Below are 22,804 nucleotides of genomic sequence, written 5' to 3' on the forward strand. Positions count from 1 at the left end.
ACCTGCCTCCCCTAATCTCCTGCCATTGAGCCCCATTACCTGCCTCCCTTATTCTCCAGTCCCACCCCTGTCTCACCTTATTCCTTTCCTGCACCCTCTCTGTTTGCCCCTACATCACCTGCCCTCCCACCTCACCCATTACCCTTCACCTACCCCAGAGCTGTAGCATCTAACTCCTGTTGCATTTCTTGTCTCCCTTAACCCCCTTCCCACCCCCTGTACCCCCAGTCCCAGTGTTATATTCCCCTGTCCCTCTCCAAGTCCTGCTCCCCTGGGCTCCATCTCAGCTACCTGCCAGCCCCCCGCATCCCCTGCATTGCACCTCCTGTACCTGCTCCCCCACTGCTCCCCCTGTGCTCCATCTGCTCCAGACTCATCACCATTTTCTCTCCATCCCTGACTCTTCCTGCAACCACCCTGCCTTCACCTGCATATCCAGCCCCTGGTACCACCTCCCACCCCCACCTTGTTGGTATTTCCTTCAGTCGCCCTAATATGCCCCCTCTCCCAGGCACAGTGGGGTAGGCTGGCAGTGTGCATGGGATTGCCTGCAGCTACAGGGAACACCCCCTATCTCTCATTCCTGCTGCAGCCTTCACACAAGTCCCGACTGCGGGTATATGGACAGGAGTTCCATGCTGCGACTGATCCAGGGGCAGGTAAGGGGGCAAGGGGGGAACAGAGAGGGGTAGATTGGGGAAGATGGTGTGTTTAGAAATAATGGGGAGAAAATGAAATGAAAGAAATATAGGAAAAATTAGACATATTATTAGAGTGAGAGATCTTCAGTGCTACATGTATAGTAGGGAGAGATGGTGCCTATTGTAGCAGTGGGATAATAGCCTCTGGGAAGGGACTGGGGCTGTGGGATAGCAGGTATAGTAGGGAGAGATGGTGCCTATAGTAGCAGCTGGGGATAATAGCCCTGGGAAGGGACTGGGGCTGTGGAGAGGTATAGTAGGGAGAGATGGTGCCTATAGTAGCAGTGGGGAGAATAATAGCCTCTGAGGGACTGGGGCTGTGGGATAGCAGGTATAGTAGGGAGAGATGGTGCCTATAGTAGCAGTGGGGAGAATAATAGCCTCTGGAAGGGACTGGGGCTGTGGGATAGCAAGTATAGTAGGGAGAGATGTGGTGCTATAGTAGCGTGGGGGGATAATAGCCTCTGGGAAGGCTGGGGCTGCTGGATAGCAGGTATAGTAGGGAGAGATGGTGCCTATAGTAGCAGTGGGGGATAATAGCCTCTGGTAAGGGACTGGGCTGTGGGATAGCAGGTATAGTAGGGAGAGCTGGTGCCTATAGTAGCAGTGGGGATAATAGCCTCTGGGAAGGGACTGTGGCTGTGGGATAGCAGGTATAGTAGGGAGAGATGGTGCCTATAGTAGCAGTGGGGGGATAATAGCCTCTGGAAGGGACTGGGGCTGTGGGATAGCAGGTATAGTAGGGAGAGATGGTGCCTATTGTAGCAGTGGGGGATAATAGCCTCTGGGAAGGGACTGGGGCTGTGGGATAGCAGGTATAGTAGGGAGAGATGGTGCCTATAGTAGCAGTGGGGGATAATAGCCTCTGGGAAGGGACTGGGGCTGTGGATAGCAGGTATAGTAGGGAGAGATGGTGCCTATAGTAGCAGTGGGGGATAATAGCCTCTGGGAAGGGACTGGGGCTGTGGGATAGCAGGTATAGTAGGGAGAGATGGTGCCTATAGTAGCAGTGGGGGGATAATAGCCTCTGGGAAGGGACTGGGGGCTGTGGGATAGCAGGTATAGTAGGGAGAGATGGTGCCTATAGTTAGCAGTGGGGATAATAGCCTTGGGAAGGGACTGGGGCTGTGGGATAGCAGGTATAGTAGGGAGAGATGGTGCCTATAGTAGCAGTGGGGATAATAGCCTCTGGGAAGGGACTGGGCTGTGGGATAGCAGGTATAGTAGGGAGAGATGGTGCCTATAGTAGCAGGGATATAGCCTCTGGAAGGGACTGTGGCTGTGGGATAGAAGTATTGTAGGGAGAGATGGTGCCTATAGTAGCAGTGGGGGGATAATAGCCTCTGGGAAGGGACTGTGGCTGTGGGATAGCAGGTATAGTAGGGAGAGATGGTGCCTATTGTAGCAGTGGGGGATAATAGCCTCTGGGAAGGGACTGGGGCTGTGGATAGCAGGTATAGTAGGGAGAGATGGTGCCTATAGTAGCAGTGGGGGATAATAGCCTCTGGGAAGGGACTGGGGCTGTGGGATAGCAGGTATAGTAGGGAGAGATGGTGCCTATAGTAGCAGTGGGGGGATAATAGCCTCTGGGAAGGGACTGGGGCTGTGGGATAGCAGGTATAGTAGGGAGAGATGGTGCCTATAGTAGCAGTGGGGTATAATAGCCTCTGGGAAGGGACTGAGACTGTGGGATAGCAAGGTATAGTAGGGAGAGATGGTGCCTATAGTAAGCAGTGGGGGTATAATAGCCTCTGGGAAGGGACTGGGGCTGTGGGATAGCAGGTATAGTAGGGAGAGATGGTGCCTATAGTAGCAGTGGGGGGATAAAGCCTCTGGGAAGGGACTGGGGCTGTGGATAGCAGGTATAGTAGGAGAGATGGTGGCCTATAGTAGCAGTGGGGGATAATAGCCTCTGGGAAGGGACTGTGGCTGTGGGATAGCAGGTATAGTAGGAGAGATGGTGCCTATAGTAGCAGTGGGGGGATAATAGCCTCTGGGAAGGGACTGTGGCTGTGGGATAGCAGGTATAGTAGGGAGAGATGGTGCCTATAGTAGCAGTGGGGGATAATAGCCTCTGGGAAGGGACTGGGGCTGTGGGATAGCAGGTATAGTAGGGAGAGATGGTGCCTATAGTAGCAGTGGGGGGATAATAGCCTCTGGGAAGGGAACTGGGGCTGTGGGATAGCAGGTATAGTAGGGAAAGATGGTGCCTATAAGTAGCAGTGGGGGGATAATAGCCTCTGGAAAGGGACTGGGCTGTGGGATAGCAGGTATAGTAGGGAGAGATGGGTGCCTATAGTAGCAGTGGGATAATAGCCTCTGGGAAGGGACTGTGGCTGTGGGATAGGCAGGTATAGTAGGGAGAGATGGTGTCCTATAGTAGCAGTGGGGGGATAATAGCCTCTGGGGAAGGGACTGTGGCTGTGGGATAGCAGGTATAGTAGGGAGAGATGTGCCTATAGTAGCAGTGGGGGGATAATAGCCTCTGGGAAGGGACTGTGGCTGTGGGATAGCAGGGTATAGTAGGGAGAGATGGTGCCTATAGTAGCAGTGGGGGATAATAGCCTCTGGGAAGGGACTGGGGCTGTGGGATAGCAGGTATAGTAGGGAGAGATGGTGCCTATAGTAGCAGTGGGGGGATAATAGCCTCTGGGAAGGGACTGGGGCTGTGGGGAATAGCAGGGTATAGTAGGGAGAGATGGTGCCTATAGTAGCAGTGGGGGGATAATAGCCTCTGGGAAGGGACTGGGGCTGTGGGATAGCCAGGTATAGTAGGGAGAGATGGTGCCTATAGTAGCAGTGGGGGATAATAGCCTCTGGGAAGGGATGGGCTGTGGGATAGCAGGTATAGTAGGGAGAGATGGTGCCCTATAGTAGCAGTGGGGGGATAATAGCCTCTGGGAAGGGACTGGGGCTGTGGGGATAGCAGGTATAGTTAGGGAGAGATGGTGCCTATAGTAGCAGTGGGGGATAATAGCCTCTGGGAAGGGACTGGGGCTGTGGGATAGCAGGTATAGTAGGGGAGAGGATGGTGCCTATAGTAGCAGTGGGGGATAATAGCCTCTGGGAAGGGACTGTGGGCTGTGGATAGCAGGTATAGTAGGGAGAGATGGTGCCTATAGTAGCAGTGGGGATAATAGCCTCTGGGAAGGGACTGGGGCTGTGGGATAGCAGGCTATAGTAGGGAGAGATGGGTGCCTATAGTAGCAGTGGGGGGATAATAGCCTCTGGGAAGGGACTGGTGGCTGTGGGGATAGCAGGTATAGTAGGGAGAGATGGTGCCTATAGTAGCAGTGGGATAATAGCCTCTGGGAAGGGACTGTGGCTGTGGGATAGCAGGTATAGTAGGGAGAGATGGTGCCTATAGTAGCAGTGGGGGATAATAGCCTCTGCGGAAGGGACTGGGGCTGTGGGATAGCAGGTATAGTAGGGAGAGATGGTGCCTATAGTAGCAGTGGGGGGATTAATAGCCTCTGGGAAGGGACTGGGGCTGTGGGATAGCAGGTATAGTAGGAGAGATGGTGCCTATAGTAGCAGTGGGGGGATAATAGCCTCTGGGAAGGGACTGGGGCTGTGGGATAGCAGGTATAGTAGGGAGAGATGGTGCCTATAGTAGCAGTGGGGGGATAATAGCCTCTGGAAGGGGACTGTGGGCTGTGGGATAGCAGGGTATAGTAGGGAGAGATGGTGCCTATAGTAGCAGTGGGGGGATAATAGCCTCTGGGAAGGGACTGGGGCTGTGGGATAGCAGGTATAGTAGGGAGAGATGGTGCCTATAGTAGCAGTGGGGGATAATAGCCTCTGGGAAGGGACTGGGGCTGTGGGATAGCAGGTATAGTAGGGAAAGATGGTGCCTATAGTAGCAGTGGGGGGATAATAGCCTCTGGGAAGGGACTGTGGCTGTGGATAGCAGGTATAGTAGGGAGAGATGGTGCCTATAGTAGCAGTGGGATAATAGCCTCTGGGAAGGGACTGTGGCTGTGGGATAGCAGGTATAGTAGGGAGAGATGGTGCCTATAGTAGCAGTGGGGGATAATAGCCTCTGGGAAGGGACTGTGGCTGTGGGATAGCAGGTATAGTAGGGAGAGATGGTGCCTATAGTAGCAGTGGGGGGATAATAGCCTCTGGGAAGGGACTGGGGCTGTGGGATAGCAGGTATAGTAGCGGAGAGATGGTGCCTATAGTAGCAGTGGGGGGATAATAGCCTCTGGGAAGGGACTGGGGCTGTGGATAGCAGGTATAGTAGGGAGAGATGGTGCCTATAGTAGCAGTGGGGGATAATAGCCTCTGGGAAGGGACTGGGGCTGTGGGATAGCAGGTATAGTAGGGAGAGATGGTGCCTATAGTAGCAGTGGGGGGATAATAGCCTCTGGGAAGGGACTGTGGCTGTGGGATAGCAGGGTATAGTAGGGAGAGATTGGTGCCTAGTAGTAGCAGTGGGATAATAGCCTCTGGAAGGGACTGGGGCTGTGGGATAGCAGGTATAGTAGGGAGAGATGGTGCCTATAGTAGCAGTGGGGGATATAGCCTCTGGGAAGGGACTGTGGCTGTGGGATAGCAGGTATAGTAGGGAGCAGATGGTGCCTATAGTAGCAGTGGGGATATAGCCTCTGGAAGGGACTGGGGCTGTGGGATAGCAGGTATAGTAGGGAGAGATGGTGCCTATAGTAGCAGTGGGGGGATAATAGCCTCTGGGAAGGGACTGGGGCTGTGGGATAGCAGGTATAGTAGGGAGAGATGGTGCCTATAGTAGCAGTGGGGGGATAATAGCCTCTGGGAAGGGACTGTGGCTGTGGGATAGCAGGTATAGTAGGGAGAGATGGTGCCTATAGTAGCAGTGGCGGGGATATAGCCTCTGGGAAGGGACTGTGGCTGTGGGATAGCAGGTATAGAGGGAGAGATGGTGCCTATAGTAGCAGTGGGGGGATAATAGCCTCTGGGAAGGGACTGGGGGCTGTGGATAGCAGGTATAGTAGGGAGAGATGGTGCCTATAGTAGCAGTGGGGGGATAATAGCCTCTGGGAAGGGACTGGGGCTGTGGGATAGCAGGTATAGTAGGGAGAGAATGGTGCCTATAGTAGCAGTGGGGGGATAATAGCCTCTGGGAAGGACTGGGGCTGTGGGATAGCAGGTATAGTAGGGAGAGATGGTGCCTATAGTAGCAGTGGGGGGATAATAGCCTCTGGAAGGGACTGGGGCTGTGGGATAGCAGGTATAGTAGGGAGAGATGGTGCTATAGTAGCAGTGGGGGGATAATAGCCTCTGGGAAGGGACTGGGGCTGTGGGATAGCAGGTATAGTAGGGAGAGATGGTGCCTATAGTAGCAGTGGGATAATAGCCTCTGGAAGGGACTGCGGCTGTGGGATAGCAGGTATAGTAGGGAGAGATGGTGCCTATAGTAGCAGTGGGGGGATAATAGCCTCTGGGAAGGGACTGTGGCTGTGGGGATAGCAGGTATAGTAGGGAGAGATGGTGCCTATAGTAGCAGTGGGGGGATAATAGCCTCTGGGAAGGGACTGGGGCTGTGGGATAGCAGGTATAGTAGGGAGAGATTGGTGCCTATAGTAGCAGTGGGGGGATAATAAGCCTCTGGGAAGGGACTGGGGCTGTGGGATAGCAGGTATAGTAGGGAGAGATGGTGCCTATAGTAGCAGTGGGGATAATAGCCTCTGGGAAGGGACTGGGGCGTGGGATAGCAGGTATAGTAGGGAGAGATGGTGCCTATAGTAGCAGATGGGGGGATAATAGCCTCTGGGAAGGGACTGGGGCTGTGGATAGCAGGTATAGTAGGAGAGATGGTGCTATAGTAGCAGTGGGGGATAATAGCCTTGGAGGGACTGGGGCTGTGGGATAGCAGGTATAGTAGGGAGAGAGGTGCCTATAGTAGCAGTGGGGGATAATAGCCTCTGGGAAGGGACTGGGCGTGGGATAGCAGGTATAGTAGGGAGAGATGGTGGCCTATAGTAGCAGTGGGGGGATAATAGCCTTCTGGGAAGGATGGGGCTGTGGGATAGCAGGTATAGTAGGGAGAGATGGTGCCTATAGTAGCAGGTGGGGGATAATAGCCTCTGGGAAGGGACTGTGGCTGTGGAGATAGCAGGGTATAGTAGGGAGAGATGGTGCCTATAGTAGCAGTGGGGGGATAATAGCCTCTGGGAAGGGACTGGGGCTGTGGGATAGCAGGTATAGTAGGGAGAGATGGTGCCTATAGTAGCAGTGGGGGGATAATAGCCTCTGGAGGGACTGGGCTGTGGGATAGCAGGTATAGTAGGGAGAGATGGTGCCTATAAGTAGCAGTGGATAATAGCCTCTGGGAAGGGACTGGGGCTGTGGGATAACAGGTATAGTAGGGAGAGATGGTGCCTATAGTGCAGTGGGGATAATAGCCTCTGGGAAGGGACTGGGGCTGTGGGATAGCAGGTATAGTAGGGAGAGATGGTGCCTTATGTAGCAGGGGATAATAGCCTCTGGGAAGGGACTGGGCTGTGGGATAGCAGTTAATAAAGGGAGAGATTAGTGCCTATAGTAGCAGTGGGGGATAATAGCCTCTGGGAAGGGACTGGGGCTGTGGGATAGCCAGGTATAGTAGGGAGAGATGGTGCCTATAGTAGCAGTGGGATAATAGCCTCTGGGAAGGGACTGGGGCTGTGGATAGCAGGTATAGTAGGGAGAGATGGTGCCTATAGTAGCAGTGGGGGGATAATAGCCTCTGGGAAGGGACTGGGGCTGTGGGATAGCAGGCTATTAGTAGGAGAGATGGTGCCTATAAGTAGCAGTGGGGGGATAATGCCTCTGGGTAGGGCACTGGGGCTGTGGATAGCAGGATAGTAGGAGAGATGGTTTGCCCTTATAGTACGCAGTGGGGGAGATAAATAGCCTCCTGGGAAGGGCTGGGGCTTGGATGCAGGATTAGTAGGGAGAGATGGTGCCATAGTAGAGTGGGGGATAATGCCATCTGGGAAGGGACTGGGGCTGTGGGATGCAGGTATAGTAGGGAGAGATGGTGCCTATAGTAGCAGTGGGGGGATAAATAGCCTCTGGGAAGGGACTGGGGCTGTGGATAGCAGGTATAGTAGGGAGAGATGGTGCCATTAGTAGCAGATGGGGGATAATAGCCTCTGGGAAGGGGACTGGGGCTGTGGGATAGCAGGTATAGTAGGGAGAGATGGGTGCCTATAGTAGCAGTGGGGGATATAGCCTCTGGAAGGGACTGGGGCTGTGGATAGCAGGTATAGTAGGGAGAGATGGTGCTATAGTAGCAGTGGGATAATAGCCTCTGGGAAGGGACTGGGGCTGTGGGATAGCAGGTATAGTAGGGAGAGATGGTGCCTATAGTAGCAGTGGGGGGATAATAGCCTCTGGGAAGGGACTGGGGCTGTGGGATGGCAGGTATAGTAGGGAGAGATGGTGCCTATAGTAGCAGTGGGGGGATAATAGCCTCTGGGAAGGGACTGGGGCTGTGGGATACGCAGGTATAGTAGGGAGAGATGGTGCCTATAGTAGCAATGGGGGATAATAGCCTCTGGGAAGGGACTGGGGCTGTGGGATAGCAGGTATAGTAGGGAGAGATGGTGCCTATAGTAGCAGTGGGGGGATAATAGCCTCTGGGAAGGGACTGGGGCTGTGGGATAGCAGGTATAGTAGGGAGAGATGGTGCCTATAGTAGCAGTGGGGGGATAATAGCCTCTGGGAAGGGACTGGGGCTGTGGGATAGCAGGTATAGTAGGGAGAGATGGTGCCTATAGTAGCAGTGGGGGGATAATGCCTCTGGGAGGGCTGGGGCTGTGGGATAGCAGGTATAGTAGGGTGCCTATAGTAGCAGTGGGATAATAGCCTCTGGGAGGAGGCTGTGAAAGCAGTATAGTAGGGAAGATTGTGCCTATAGTTAGCAGTGGGGGTAATGCCTCTGGAGGACTGGGTGTGGGATGGCAGTATGTAGGGAGAGATGGTGCCTATAGTTAGCAGTGGGGATAATAGCCTCTGGGAAGGGACTGGGCTGTGGGATAGCAGGTATAGTAGGGAGAGATTGGTGCCTATAGTAGCAATGGGGGTAATAGCCTTTGGGAAGGGACTGGCTGTGGGATAACAGGTTAGTTAGGGAGAGATGGTGCCTATAGTAGCAGTGGGGGATAATAGCCTCTTGGGAAGGGACTGGGGCTGTGGGATAGCAGGTATAGTAGGGAGAGATGGTACCTATAGTAGCAGTGGGATAATAGCCTCTGGGAAGGGACTGGCTGTGGGATAGAGGTATAGTAGGGAGAGATGGTGCCTATAGTAGCAGTGGGGGGATAATAGCCTCTGGGAAGGGACTGGGGCTGTGGATAACAGGTTAGTAGGGAGAGATGGTGCCTATAGTAGCAGTGGGGGATAATATGCCTCTGGGAAGGACTGGGGCTTGTGGGATAGCAGATATAGTAGGGAGAGATCGTACCTATAGTAGCAGTGGATAATAGCCTCTGGGAAGGGACTGGGGCTGTGGCGATAGCAGGTATAGTAGGGAGAGATGGTGCCTATAGTAGCAGTGGGGGATAATAGCCTCTGGAAGGGACTGGGGCTGTGGATAACAGGTATAGTAGGGAGAGATGGTGCCTATAGTAGCAGTGGGGGGTATATAGCCTCTGGGAAGGGACTGGGGCTGTGGGGATAGCAGGTATAGTAGGGAGAGTGGTGCCTATAGTAACAGTGGGGGATAATAGCCTCTGGGAAGGGACTGGGCTGTGGGATAGCAGGTTATAGTACGGAGCGATGGTGCTATAGTAGCAGGGATAATAGCCCTGGGAAGGACTGGGCTGTGGGATAGCAGGTATAGTAGGGAGAGATGGTGCCTATAGTAGCAGTGGGGGATAATAGCCCTGGGAAGGGACTTGGGGCTGGGATAGCAGGTATAGTAGGGAGAGATGGTGCCTATAGTAGCAGTGGGGGGAAATATAGCCTCTGGGAAGGGACTGGGCTGTGGGGATAGCAGGTATAGTAGGGAGAGATGGTGCCTATAGTAACAGTGGGGGGATAAATAGCCTCTGGAAGGGGACTGGGGCTGTGGATAGCAGGTATAGTAGGAGATGGTGCCTATAGTAGCAGTGGGGGGATAATGCCTCTGGGAAGGGACTGGGGCTGTGGGATAGCAGTATAGTAGGGAGAGATGGGCTATAGTAAGCAGTGGGGGGGATAATAGCCTCTGGGAAGGGATGTGGCTGTGGATACAGGTATAGTAGGGAGAGATCGGTGCCTATATAAGCCAGTGCGGGGAATAATAGCCTTCTGGGAAGGGACTGGGCTGTTGGATAGCAGGTATAGTAGGGAAGATGGTGCCTATTAGTAGCAGTGGGGGATAATAGCCTCTGGGAAGAGACTGTGGCTGTGGGCATAGCAGGTATAGTAAGGGAGAGATGGTGCCTATAGTAGCAGTGGGATAATAGCCTCTGGGAAGGACTGTGGCTGTGGGATAGCAGGTTATAGTAGGGAGAGATGGTGCCTATAGTAGCAGTTGGGGGATAATAGCCTCTGGGAAGGGACTGGGGCTGTGGGATAGCAGGTATAGTAGGGAGAGATGGTGCCTATAGTAGCAGTGGGGGGATAATAGCCTCTGGGAAGGGACTGGGGCTGTGGGATAGCAGGTATAGTAGGGAGAGATGGTGCCTATAGTAGCAGTGGGGGGATAATAGCCTCTGGGAAGGGACTGGGGCTGTGGGATAGCAGGTATAGTAGGGAGAGATGGTGCCTATAGTAGCAGTGGGGGATAATAGCCTCTGGGAAGGGACTGGGCTGTGGGATAGCAGGTATAAGTAGGAGAGATGTGCTATAGTAACAGGGGGGTAATAGCCTCTGGGAAGGGACTGGGGCTGTGGGATAGCAGTATAGTAGGGGAGAGATGGTGCCTATAGTAGCAGTGGGGTATAATAGCCTCTGGGAAGGACTGTGGCTGTGGGGATAGCAGGTATAGTAGGAGAGATGGTGCTATAGGAGCAGTGGGGGATTATAGCCTCTGGGAAGGACTGGGGCTGTGGGATACAGGTATAGTAGGAGAGATGGTGCTATAGTAGCAGTGGGGGGATTAATAGCCTCTGGGAAGGGGTGGGATAGGTTATGGAGAGGATGGTGCCTATATTAGCAGGGGATAATAGCCTTGGGAAGGACTGGGCTGTGGAAATAGCAGGTATAGTGGGAGAGATGGTGGGCCTATAGTTAGCAGTGGGGGATAATTAGCCTCTGGGAAGGATGGGGGCTGTGGGATGGCAGGATAGAGGGAGAGATGGTGCCTATAAGTAGCGGGGGGATAATAGCCTCTGGGAAGGGACTGTGGCTGTGGGATAGCAGGTATAGTAGGGAGAGATGGTGCCTATAGTAGCGAAATGGGGGATAATAGCCTCTGGGAAGGACTGGGGCTGTGGATAACAGGTATAGTAGGGAGAGATGGTGCCCCTATAGTAGCAGTGGGGATAATAGCCTCTGGGGAAGGGACTGGGGCTGGGGATTAGCAGTATCAGTAGGGAGAGATGGTACTATAGTAGCAGTGGGATAATAGCCTCTGGGAAGGACTGGGCTGTGGGATAGCAGGTATAGTAGGGAGAGATGGTGCCTATAGTAGCCAGTGGGGGATAATAGCCTCTGGAAGGACTGGCTGTGGGATAACAGGTATAGTAGGGAGAGGATGGTGCCTGTATAGCAGTGAGGGGATAATAGCCTCTGGGAAGGGACTGGGGCTGTGGAGATAGCAGGTATAGTAGGGAGAGATGGTACCTATAGTAGCAGTGGATAATAGCCTCTGGGAAGGGACTGGCTGTGGGATAGCAGGTATAGTAGGGAGAGATGCTGCCATTAGTAGCAGTGGGGCATAATAGCCTCTGGGAAGGGACTGGGGCTGTGGGATAACAGGTATAGTAGGGGAGAGATGGTGCTATAGTAGCATGGGGGGATTAATGCCTCTGGAAGGGACTGAGGGCTGTGGGATAGCAGGTATAGTAGGGAGAGATGGTGCCTATAGTAACAGTGGGGGGATAATAGCCTCTGGGAAGGGACTGGGGCTGTGGATAGCAGGTATATAGGGAGAGATGGTGCCATAGTAGCATGGGGATAATAGCCTCTTGGAAGGGACTGTGGCTGTGGGATAGCAGGTATAGTTAGGGAGAGATGGTTGCCTATAGTAGCAGTGGGGGGATAATAGCCTCTGGAAGGACTGCGGGGCTGAGGTGATAGGAGGTATCAGTAGGAGAGATGGTGCTATAGTAGCAGTTGGGGGATTAATAGCCTCTGGGAGGATGGGGCTGTGGGATAGCAGGTTATAGTAGGTAGAGAGGGATGCGTGCCTTATAGTAGCAGTGGGGAGATAATAGCCTCTGGAAGGGACTGGGGCTGTGGGATAGCAGGTATAGAGGGAGAGAAGGTGCCTATAGTAGCAGTGGGGGGATAATAGCCTCTGGGAAGGAACTGTGGCTGTGGGATAGAGGGAGGAGATGGTGCCTATAGTAGCAGTGGGGGGATAATAGCCTCTGGGAAGGAACTGTGGCTGTGGGATAGCAGGTATAGTAGGGAGAGAAGGTGCCTATAGTAGCAGTCGGGGGGATAGTAGCCTCTGGGAAGGGTGTAACAAAGAGGTGGAGAGATACAGAGATGGTGCCACAGTACAAGAATAAAATACATGGTGAGTGTAAGAATGATAGGTGGTGGGTGGTAATGTTAAAAGGAGCAAACTAGAGGGAAGAACTGAGTCTTTTTGGTGTATTTAATAGTGGGAAAGGTGAAAGAAGATGAGTGGGTGGAGAGAAAGAGAAGGCTTTTAAGAGGATATCATATACAATATAGAATAGGGGAGGGTGTTACCGTGTATTTACAGCACTACAGTAATGTGAGGGAGGGAACTGAAGAGATGAAATAGCAAAGTGTATATATTCTGTCTCACAGTCAGAAGCAGTGAGTGCAACTAGTGGCCGGATTTATTTATTTGGCTTTACCAACAAAGCATGTATACAGCTCAGGGAACTCTGAGTATCACTCGTGTGTTATAAGGGATAATGTACCCCCTACTGTAAATGATAAGGATATTAGCAGTCACTGAGGGGTTCTGTGCCCATATAAAGGCACTAGGCTGCAGGCTGAGTTATACAGGGAACTCTGAGTATCACTCATGTATTATAAGGGATAATGTACCCCCTACTGTAAATGATAAGGATATTAGCAGTCACTGAGGGGTTTTGTGCCCATATAAAGGCACAAGGCTGCAGGCTGAGTTATACAGGGAACTCTGAGTATCACTCATGTATTATAAGGGATAATGTACCCCCTACTGTAAATGATAAGGATATTAGCAGTCACTGAGGGGTTCTGTGCCCATATAAAGGCACAAGGCTGCAGGATGAGTTATACAGGGAACTCTGAGTATCACTCATGTATTATAAGGGATAATGTACCCCCTACTGTAAATGATAAGGATATTAGCAGTCACTGAGGGGTTCTGTGCCCATATAAAGGCACTAGGCTGCAGGCTGAGTTATACAGGGAACTCTGAGTATCACTCATGTATTATAAGGGATAATGTACCCCCTACTGTAAATGATAAGGATATTAGCAGTCACTGAGGGGTTCTGTGACCATATAAAGGCACAAGGCTGCAGGCTGAGTTATACAGGGAACTCTGAGTATCACTCATGTATTATAAGGGATAATGTACCCCCTACTGTAAATGATAAGGATATTACAAGTCACTGAGGGGTTCTGTGCCCATATAAAGGCACTAGGCTGCAGGCTGAGTTCTGTGTTGCAGAAGTGATGCCATACTCAGTATCTGCATACAGTTTGGGGGGGCTGTTATGTATTACTTATGTGTAGAGTAATGTCTATCTTCTCCCTTCGAAGCTTGACCCAGAGAATACAGGTTTTGTGTGCGCAAAAACATTTGCTGCCCTGGTCAACGATCATGAGCTGCCCCTGGACCCTGCCAAGTTGGAAATGTTATTTGCCCTTTCTCAGGGCAATGAGGAGGGACAAATCTGCTACTCTCAGCTGGTGGACCTGGTGAGTAGAGGCAAATAGACTCTCAGCTCCAAACAGATTATAATTATATTTAACTGAAGGAAAACCAAAACACTGACATGGAGGCTACAACTTGTACCTTATTCTGAGTGGAACCTACTCATGTCGGAGAGCTTACAATCTGGAACCCCCTGAGAAAGAGACAGCCCTTTATTGAATATAGCAGATCTTACGTTGTATCAGTGTGAGACCCCATCATAGAAACAAGAGCCCCAGTGATTTCATAGAACTGCACAAAGTTGCAGAGTTGGACTATCCCACTGCAATACCAGGAGAAATCCCAGTGGGCCACCACCCAGGGCACACCCGAGGAGGATGGTGGAGCTATGTGTAGGGACGGTTTGTAGAGGTGGCAGTTGGAGATGGCAGCAGCAGCGGGGAGGGGTGGGTGAATGGTCAGTGGCAGTGAGTCCTTGAGGTCAGGTTCTTCAGTGGGCCCAAGGGTCCCCTGTCCATGCCGAGCAGTTGGGTATTACACTTAAGAAATGCCACTCCCAATGAAATTGGTGGGTTATTGGCTTGTATATGAGGCCAAAACTTGTGTCCGGGACTTGTTCAGACTTATAAGTCCATATGGCTAGGACCATATAGAGTGGTAGATACAGTCCTCAGTCAGGGGATACCCATGTAATTCAGTCATTGGTCAAAACAATCAAACCGCTTTGGCTTTTGATTGGTCAAACTTTGCAAAGATCTGCACACTTGCCTTCTACTCAGAATTGAGAATTGTTTGTTTTTTTGACCTGCTGGGAATGATCAAGAGGATGTAGTGTAAGCATCTGATTGGGCACATCAGTCTGAGGACCTTACCCGTGTAATGCTTGGGGTCTAGGTCTAACTGCATTGGCAATGGATCCCTTGTATAGCAAAAATCAAAAATATGCTCTGATCAGTCTGGTTTTGTAAATAAAGATTTGCTGTGAATTTGGAAGACCAAAGTTACTAGTATGTAAAGGCTTTAATACGTACTTTTCTGGATATAACACATCCAACGCGTTTCGCTTTTTCCACTGTTCTTCCTTAATTCTGCCTTGTTCTTTCATGTTTCTGTCCAGTTCTAAGTTCTGAACCACCATATCTTAGGACAGGAGCACACAACGTGTTTTAGTCGCACATGGTCTTCTCAGGCCAGTTCTCATCTTCTCTCTGCCAACCATGTCCATGTCCAATGGAACCATGTCCAATGGAACCATGTCCAATGAAAGTCCTTCTGCTTTTCTTTCCTACAGATCAGCAGCAAAAGGTCCAGCAGTTTCAGAAGGGCCATCACCAGCGGCCAGCGTGCCCTCCCAAGAGATGTTCTACTCGATCAAGATGGGCTCGGCATCTACAAACGATTTGTACGTTATGTGGCCTATGAGATTTTGCCGGGTGAGATGGAGAGACGCTGGTACTTCTACCAACACCGGCCCTGCCCACCGCCTATCTTCATGGCAGTTGTCACATTAACTCAGGTATGGGCTAGTGGTCAAGAACTGGCCAATAAAATAGATTTGTTAATATTATACATGTGTATTATACATGTGCCAGCCACATTGACTAGGGCTAATAGAGGTAGAGTAGTGGGCAGGGTTGCCACCTCTCTGGTTTGGAACTGGACAACCTGGCTTTTCTGTAGACTGTCTGGTACAAAACTTGTCTTCAAATGTGGACAAAAATTGTCCCACTTGTAGTAGTGTGATGTCATAGCCCTGCCCCTGATGTCATGACTCCACCTTTGAATTTCACTAACCAGCCTCCAGCATCAACGCCCCATAGGGTTGCCACCTGGCCATTAACCTGCCCATTTTACATCATAACCCCGCCCCCTAGTTGATCTGCCCCTTCTCTCCTGATCCCAGACGGTATTTCTACCAATCCTACCACCCCACCACTGACATAACTGTCCCACCTCCTACATCTGGTTATCATGGTAGGAGCTGTAGCCGAGCAACATGGGCCAATGACATTTTTCCCAGCTCTCCAGCACCCCTGGCCCACATAGAGGCTCCTCCAATATTCTTTGTTCATGTGAACCTGTTTTTTTCTAGCACCAAATACCAAAAAAGCTCAAACACATCTTGCTGAACTACAACTTCCAGAATTCTCTAACTTATGATAATAGAAAGAACTAGTGGATGTGCCTGGTGATAGTTGCTATGGTGAGGGAGCACCCCATTTCACTTGGCCCCTTGTTATAATTTTAACAATCTACCTCTGCAAAAACTGCCTTATCGCTTAATTGGGTGCCATTCCGGGGGGTAGGGCAGAAAGTGGTATAATAACTTGAGCTCTTAGGCCCACAAAGTGTGTCCAATCGAATCCCAGTCCATCTAAGTGAGGTCAGAACTGGTATTTCAAGTACACAGGGTATTAAAGGGTAAACCAAACCATATCGCCGCCCCATGGCACCCCCTGGTTTTCTATATAAAAAGCTGAAAAACGTAATTAGAGATGCAAGAGAATTCACCAATGAGAATTCTGCTGATCAAAAAACTTCATTAGAAATGCAAAATAATCCACCAATGAGAATAAAGATAATAATGTCATTAATTTTCTTTATTATATTACACTGCAATGTTGGAAACTGTGCTTAATGCTTCCAATGCCAATTGCAGGAACAAGGAACAGGGAGCCAGATTTACACAGATCAGCTGGGATTCTCATTGGAGGATTCTTTTGCATTTTAAAGCAGTCGCTGGCTGTGGAGATTTGAGGAAAAAAATTGGGAAATTTTTATTGTGCAATATTGCTTTAAGAATACAACCCTGATGTTGCTGGACTACAACTCCCAGCATGCCCCATCCTTCATTATATGTTACATTATTCTGGGATTTGTAGTCCAGCAACGACTGAATAAAGTTTGGTTGAGCAGTGCAGCAGGGTTTACAACCAATTTATACAGCCCCCCCACAGGCCCAACAAATAGTCTATGGCATTTTACAGCACCCCCCCTGGCATTTCCCCAAATTCACAGATTGATAGTCCGGACCGGGCCTGCCCCAATCACTCTTAAATGTTAAAATTTGTAATACCCTTAGATTAAGCTTCTGACCTGCCCACTTAAGCCCTCGATCTGCCCTCAGAATTACATTTTTCTCTTCTCTTAATCCTTCTTGGACCAGTCTGTTGCATCATAGCTCCACCTCCTTTTGACAGCACCCTGCCCCTTGCATCATAACCCCACCCATTTACATCACAGACCACCCCCCTTTCATGATCCTCCTCCAGCCAGCCGGTATAAAATATAAGATTGGTGGCAACCCTAGCTGGCAGTTATAGTTCAACAACATATGGATAGAGCAACACTGCTATGGAAGGAGTATATTTCCTATGATATCAGTCAAACAAGACCTTTACTCTCAGTCTGACAATAGAATAGCGACCTACTTAACCAAAATAAACATGAGCCCCTCAGCTGCTCCAGCTCAAACCCGCCATACGAGTTCCTGATTCTTGAGGGGGTTTCCTATATACTTCAGAATGAATTTGAAACAACAGCGCCACCTGCTGTTGAGTTCTGCCAACAGGCCACAGTCGTCAGAAAATTAATTTAGCAGGAAGAGGAAAGTCTTGATGTTGCTCTGACCAGAAAAAGGTCACATGGCTCTCGTCTGCTCACTCGGCAGAGCTTAACAGAAGGTGGTGCTGTTGTTTCATATTTATTATATTAACAATGTAAAAGCTGCTTATATCACGAGAAGTGAAACTCAGCGGGTGTGCAAATGCACCCACCAGTGAATATTATTGCTTATCTAAGACCCTGATCCTGTACCAATATAGGTACCATTTCTACAATACTTTTGTATTTGTGTTTTTTTTATTATTATTTTTGACACTGGCTAACACAGTACTACAGTTTATTGGGTATTTTTTACCACATAGGCACCTGTAGGTCACCCCCTTAAAGCTGCCGCCCAAGGCACAGGCCCTCGAGTGCCTATATGGTAAATACGGGCTTCCTACTTGCAGACCTGAGGTGGGCGGAGCCATCCCGGCAGGCCCTGCACAACCCAGTCTGACCCCGCCCTTTAAAGGGGTTTGTTGGGATCCCTGTGTCTCACTGGTGTCTTTTTCTTTCTAGATCATTGTTTTCCTCTGTTATGGAATCAAACTGAACAAGTGGGTCTTACAAACGTACCACCCGGAATATATGAAGAGCCCCCTTGTATACCACCCTGGGCACCGTGCCAGAGCGTGGCGTTTCCTCACCTATATGTTCATGCATGTCGGGTAAGGCTGGGCACTATGCTGTTTATCTCCTGCGAGTAATTGAATGATTTGGGCTCAGTGGCCAATACCAGAGGGATGATAATAGGTTTCCTCACCTATGCTGACCACGGTGCTGCCATACAGAATGAACTACTTTGCTCAGTAACTACACATGGAAACATCATTCTAACATTCCACACATAGAGGAGGGTAGGAAAGTGGGAAACATTAGAGTAAAGGTGGCCATACATGTTAAGATCCGAGGTCACCAAGGGAGCGAATCTTCTCCCAATATCCCCAACTACGGGTGGGCGATATCAGGGGAATTCAGGCTAATTCGGCCATTTGGCCCTGGGGCCAAACGATAGGATTAGGAAGCTGGTCATAGGTGCAGTCAGTTCGGGGACTGAATCAACAAGCCGATGCAGTCCCCTATCCGACTAAATTTTTGAACCTGCCCGATCAATATTTGCCCGATTTCAGGCCAGATGTGGGTCGGGCAGGCCCGTTGTTAGTGCCCCTACATAGGCCGATAAGCTGGCGAATCAGTCTAAGGGATATTGGCAGCTACTATCGGCCCGTGTATGGCCACCTTAAGAAAATGTCTGTCAGGTGTGACAGTCACGCTGACCCTGTCTCTTAGCAACCTGATTGGCAGTAGGGACCAGGAAGCAGCTGGTGTAATCCCTCAGACTTTGCTACTTGACTAGTAACCCATAGCAACCAATAAGCAGGCAGAATGTACTAAAAACAAAGAGCTGATTGGCTGCTGTAGCTCCCATTTACTGTGGTAATTAATATTCACTCTCCTTAATTACCCTTTATATGGAGTCTTGATTTTATTGTGTGTAATATTCCTACATCCCGCCCCACTGCCATCTCTCCCTCACACGGCGCTACATGTCTCCCATCCCCTCAGCACTGCTCTAACCTCATTCGGCCTGCTTCTTACATTGATCCCTAGGCCTACAGGCTGTTGCCATAGTAACCCAAGTGGAACTACATGAGGCCTTTTTAGTTCTAATTCTCCATCTCCAATGGTAACACCTCCTGTGTTGAATGCAAATAGCAGCGGCGTGTGCTGAATGCTGCAGCCCAGACCTTGGCGCCTACACACAAGTGTAACGTCACAGAGTTCAGTCCAGGGATGGAATCATGGGAGATTTTTTTAGGCTACAAAGTAAGACATGTGCATGTGATAAGATATGTGCATGACGGTAACGCCCCCCCCCCCACAAATACATTTTGGCCTCATCCATTTCTCTAGACCACACCTACTTCTGCAATGTAACATCCCAGCCCCATTGCTATGCCCTGGGTCTGTCTAGTTATACCCCATCAGGGTCGGACTGAGCAAAAGTTTGCGACTGGTGGGGGGATATCTGCGACTGAGGTGGGGGGCCTGAGGGGATAATATTGGTGGGTCCCAGACACCCAAGTCCAACTCTGTACCTCATGGCCTATATCAGCGGTTCTCAACCTGTGGGTCGGGGCCCCTTTGGGGGTCGAACGACCCTTTCACAGGGGTCGCCTAAGACCATGGGAAAACACATATTTCTGATGGTGTTAGGAATAATTTTATGGTTGGGGGTCACCACAACATGAGGAACTGTATTAAAGGGTCGCGGCATTAGGAAGGTTGAGAACCACTGGCCTATATGGTTATATGCAGTTCTGGACTTATACAAATTAGACCCTGCCATTTGAGGTACACAGAGGCCCAAACAGCCCCCACCAGCCCAATAAATAGTGACTGTCCCTTGTCCCTCTTGTATCCCCCACCCGGTCTCGTTGCATGCGTGACTTGGCCTAGGAAGGAAAGTAAAACATTAAAAGCAATCATCCGATTGGTTACCATTGGTTACTGCCCAGGTGCAAAGTTGCCCACTGTTTATAAATGAGCCCCACAGTTACCCCCACAGTTCTTCCCATAGAACACAAAGTGGCTGAATAATAATATACTGCACATATTTTTATGCCTAAAACACCCTTTCCAAGATCACACATGAATAAATGTGTCTGTGCACAAGTGGCGGCTCAGTGGGTGGGACTGATTACTCTGCTGCCAGCTTACAAATAGTGTTAAATGAATATTTATTGTCGAAATTGGCCGAGCGTCGAATTCTCATGCGTGGGTGGGACTGAGTGGGGTGCGTGATTCTAAGAATACATTTCCTTAGTATTTGGAGTTTGTTATGGGCAACTGCACAAATTTTTAAATGAATGTTTTTAGTCGTGGATACTCCTAATGGGGGGACAAAGCAGGTGACGTCGGGTGTGGAGCCGGGGATATTCAGGGGCAAGGCTATGACATGGCGGGCCATGATTGGCTGAATTGCACATCAGTAAGTAGGGTAGGTACTGCCACCAGTATTCCCTCTAATTTCTTCTTGGTTGTGTTCAGGGGTGGGCCAAGCCGACCAGGTACCCTAGGCAATCTGGTTGGCCACCTCCTGCTGCCAGCCCTCCACACTCGTGAGTGCACACATGCACAAATACATTGTGGGGGGAGTAGGGTTAGGTAGAAGATGTACGTGCCTAGCACCCCCCCCCCCCCCACCCCCATCATTGTGCCTCTTCTGCCTACCCCTAGTTCCGCCCCTGGTTGTGTGTGCAAAACCGTGTGAGCACTTTAAAAAACCGGTGTGTGATTTACAAAATTATGTGTTTTCACACAAAATTCAAAATTTTTTAAACAGTTGCTCAGAGGGAACATTGGTTGCAAGTATTTGACCAGCCTAGCCAGCAAATTGCCAGATAAGGCCAGTGCTAGTATTATAAATGTACTGGCAATCTAAGGGTGGCAACACTACCCATAATCCCTTCCTTCCCTGACTCTCACCACGGCAGAGGCCTATATAGAGGCATGCCTCTGCCTGCCCAGTTCCCACCCCACTGCCCATTTCCCTGCCCCACCTAAATCCCACCCCACTGCCCATTTCCCTGCCCCGCCTAAATCCCACCCCACTGCCCATTTCCCTGCCCCGCCTAAATCCCACCCCACTGCCCATTTCCCTGCCCCGCCTAAATCCTACCCCACTGCCCATTTCCCTGCCCCGCCCAGTTCCCACCTCACTGCCCATTTCCCTGCCCCACCTAGTTCCCTGCCCCGCCCAGTTCCCACCTCAATGCCCATTTCCCCGCCCCACCTAGTTCCCTGCCCCGCCCAGTTCCCACCTCAATGCCCATTTCCCCGCCCCACCTAGTTCCCACCCCACTGCCCATTTCCTCCCACTGTTCCACCCCTGACATTTCACAGCTAGTTCCACCTCACTGCCATTTCCCGCCCAGGAGTTCCACACTGCATTGCCACTAGTTCCACCACTGCCATTTTCCCACCAGCCTAGTTCCATCATGCCATTTGCCCGCCCCACCTAGTTCCCCACTGCCATTCCCGCCACCTACACCTGCCCATTTCCCCACCAGCTAGTTCCATCCTGCCCATTTCCCGCCCACTAGTTCCCACCCACTGCCCATTTCCCCGCCCACTACTGCCCATTTCCGCCCACCTAGTCCACCACTGCCCATATTTCCGCCCACTAGTTACCTCCCACCGCCCCACTAGTTCCCATGCCATTTCCCCAGCCTAGTTCCCACCTCACTGCCCATTTCCCCGCCCCACCTAGTTCGCACCCCACTGCATTTTCCCACCACCTAGTTTCCCACGTCAACCATCGCACTTTCACCCCATGCCATTTCCCACCAGTTCCCACCTCACTGCCCATTTCCCCGCCCACCTAGTTCCCGCCCCACCTCATTGCCCATTTCCCCGCCCCACCTTCCCACCCCACTGCCCATTTCCCCACCCAGCCTTAGTCCCCCTCACTGGCCCATTTCCCCGCCCCAACCTAGTTCCCACCCCACTGCCCATTTCCCCACCCAGCCTAGTTCCCACCTCACTGCCCATTTCCCCGCCCCACCTAGTTCCCACCCCACTGCCCATTTCCCCCACCCAGCCTAGTTCCCACCCCACTGTCCATTTCCCCACCCCACCTAGTTCCCACCCCACTGCCCATTTCCCCACCCAGCCTAGTTCCCACCCCACTGCCCGATTTCCGCCCCCACCTATTCCCACCCCACTGCCCATTTCCGCACCCAGGCCTATTCCCCACCCCACTGTCCATTTCCCCGCCCCACCTAGTCCCACCCCACTGCCCATTTTCCCGCCCCGCCTAGTTCCCACCCCACTGCCCATTTCCCTGCCCCGCCTAGTTCCCACCCCACGCCCATTCCCTGCCCCGCCTAGTTTCCACCCCACTGCCCATTCCCGCCCGCCTAGTTCCCACCCCACTGCCCATTTCCCCGCCCCGCCCTAGTTCCCACCCCACTGCCCATTTCCCCACCCAGCCTAGTTCCCACCCCACTGTCCATTTCCCCGCCCCACCTAGTTCCCACCCCACTGCCCATTTCCCTGCCCCGCCTAGTTCCCACCCCACTGCCCATTTCCCTGCCCCATCTGCTTATTTTCCTGCTCCATCCACCCATTCCCTTGCCTAGCCCGCCCATTTCCCCGCCCCAAAGTGACAACAGTGCCCACCCCCTAACCTAAAGACCAGTATTAAAAGAAAGCAAAGGTGGCAACCCTAAGTCTAGATTTTTCGTGAAATTTAGGCAGGGAGTTTGAAGCAGAGAGCCCATGGAGAAACCGGACTATTCAGTTCAAATCCAGACAGGTGGCAAACCTTCCTGTACCTGTAGCAGGGCTTGGTGCCCTTATACTTTCACCGAGGACATTAATATCTCATATGCAATGGAACCTTTATGTATAATGGACGGTTAGGTTATTGCCTTTGCTACCGTACAGCTAAACCTGACTCAAGTATTGCAACAAATAACGTCCTAAAAATGGCCACTACCACATGACCCAGTGGCCCAACCAATGATTA

The 22,804-nt window shown here is 51.1% G+C and overlaps 1 protein-coding gene across 1 annotated transcript in view; it reads left to right on the forward strand.

Moving 5' to 3' along the window:
* The window catches only part of rhbdl1 (rhomboid like 1), a 27,445-nt gene continuing 4,641 nt past the window's right edge, over positions 1-22,804 (forward strand). The window contains exons 1-4 of the mRNA XM_031892832.1: positions 1-659; positions 13,551-13,709; positions 14,957-15,181; positions 17,791-17,939. Coding sequence (XP_031748692.1) covers positions 621-659; positions 13,551-13,709; positions 14,957-15,181; positions 17,791-17,939 — 572 coding nt within the window. The 5' untranslated portion in view covers positions 1-620. The remainder of the gene's footprint in view (positions 660-13,550; positions 13,710-14,956; positions 15,182-17,790; positions 17,940-22,804) is intronic.

The sequence above is a fragment of the Xenopus tropicalis genome, chromosome 9, assembly GCF_000004195.4.
Source record: "Xenopus tropicalis strain Nigerian chromosome 9, UCB_Xtro_10.0, whole genome shotgun sequence".
Taxonomy (NCBI): domain Eukaryota; kingdom Metazoa; phylum Chordata; class Amphibia; order Anura; family Pipidae; genus Xenopus; species Xenopus tropicalis.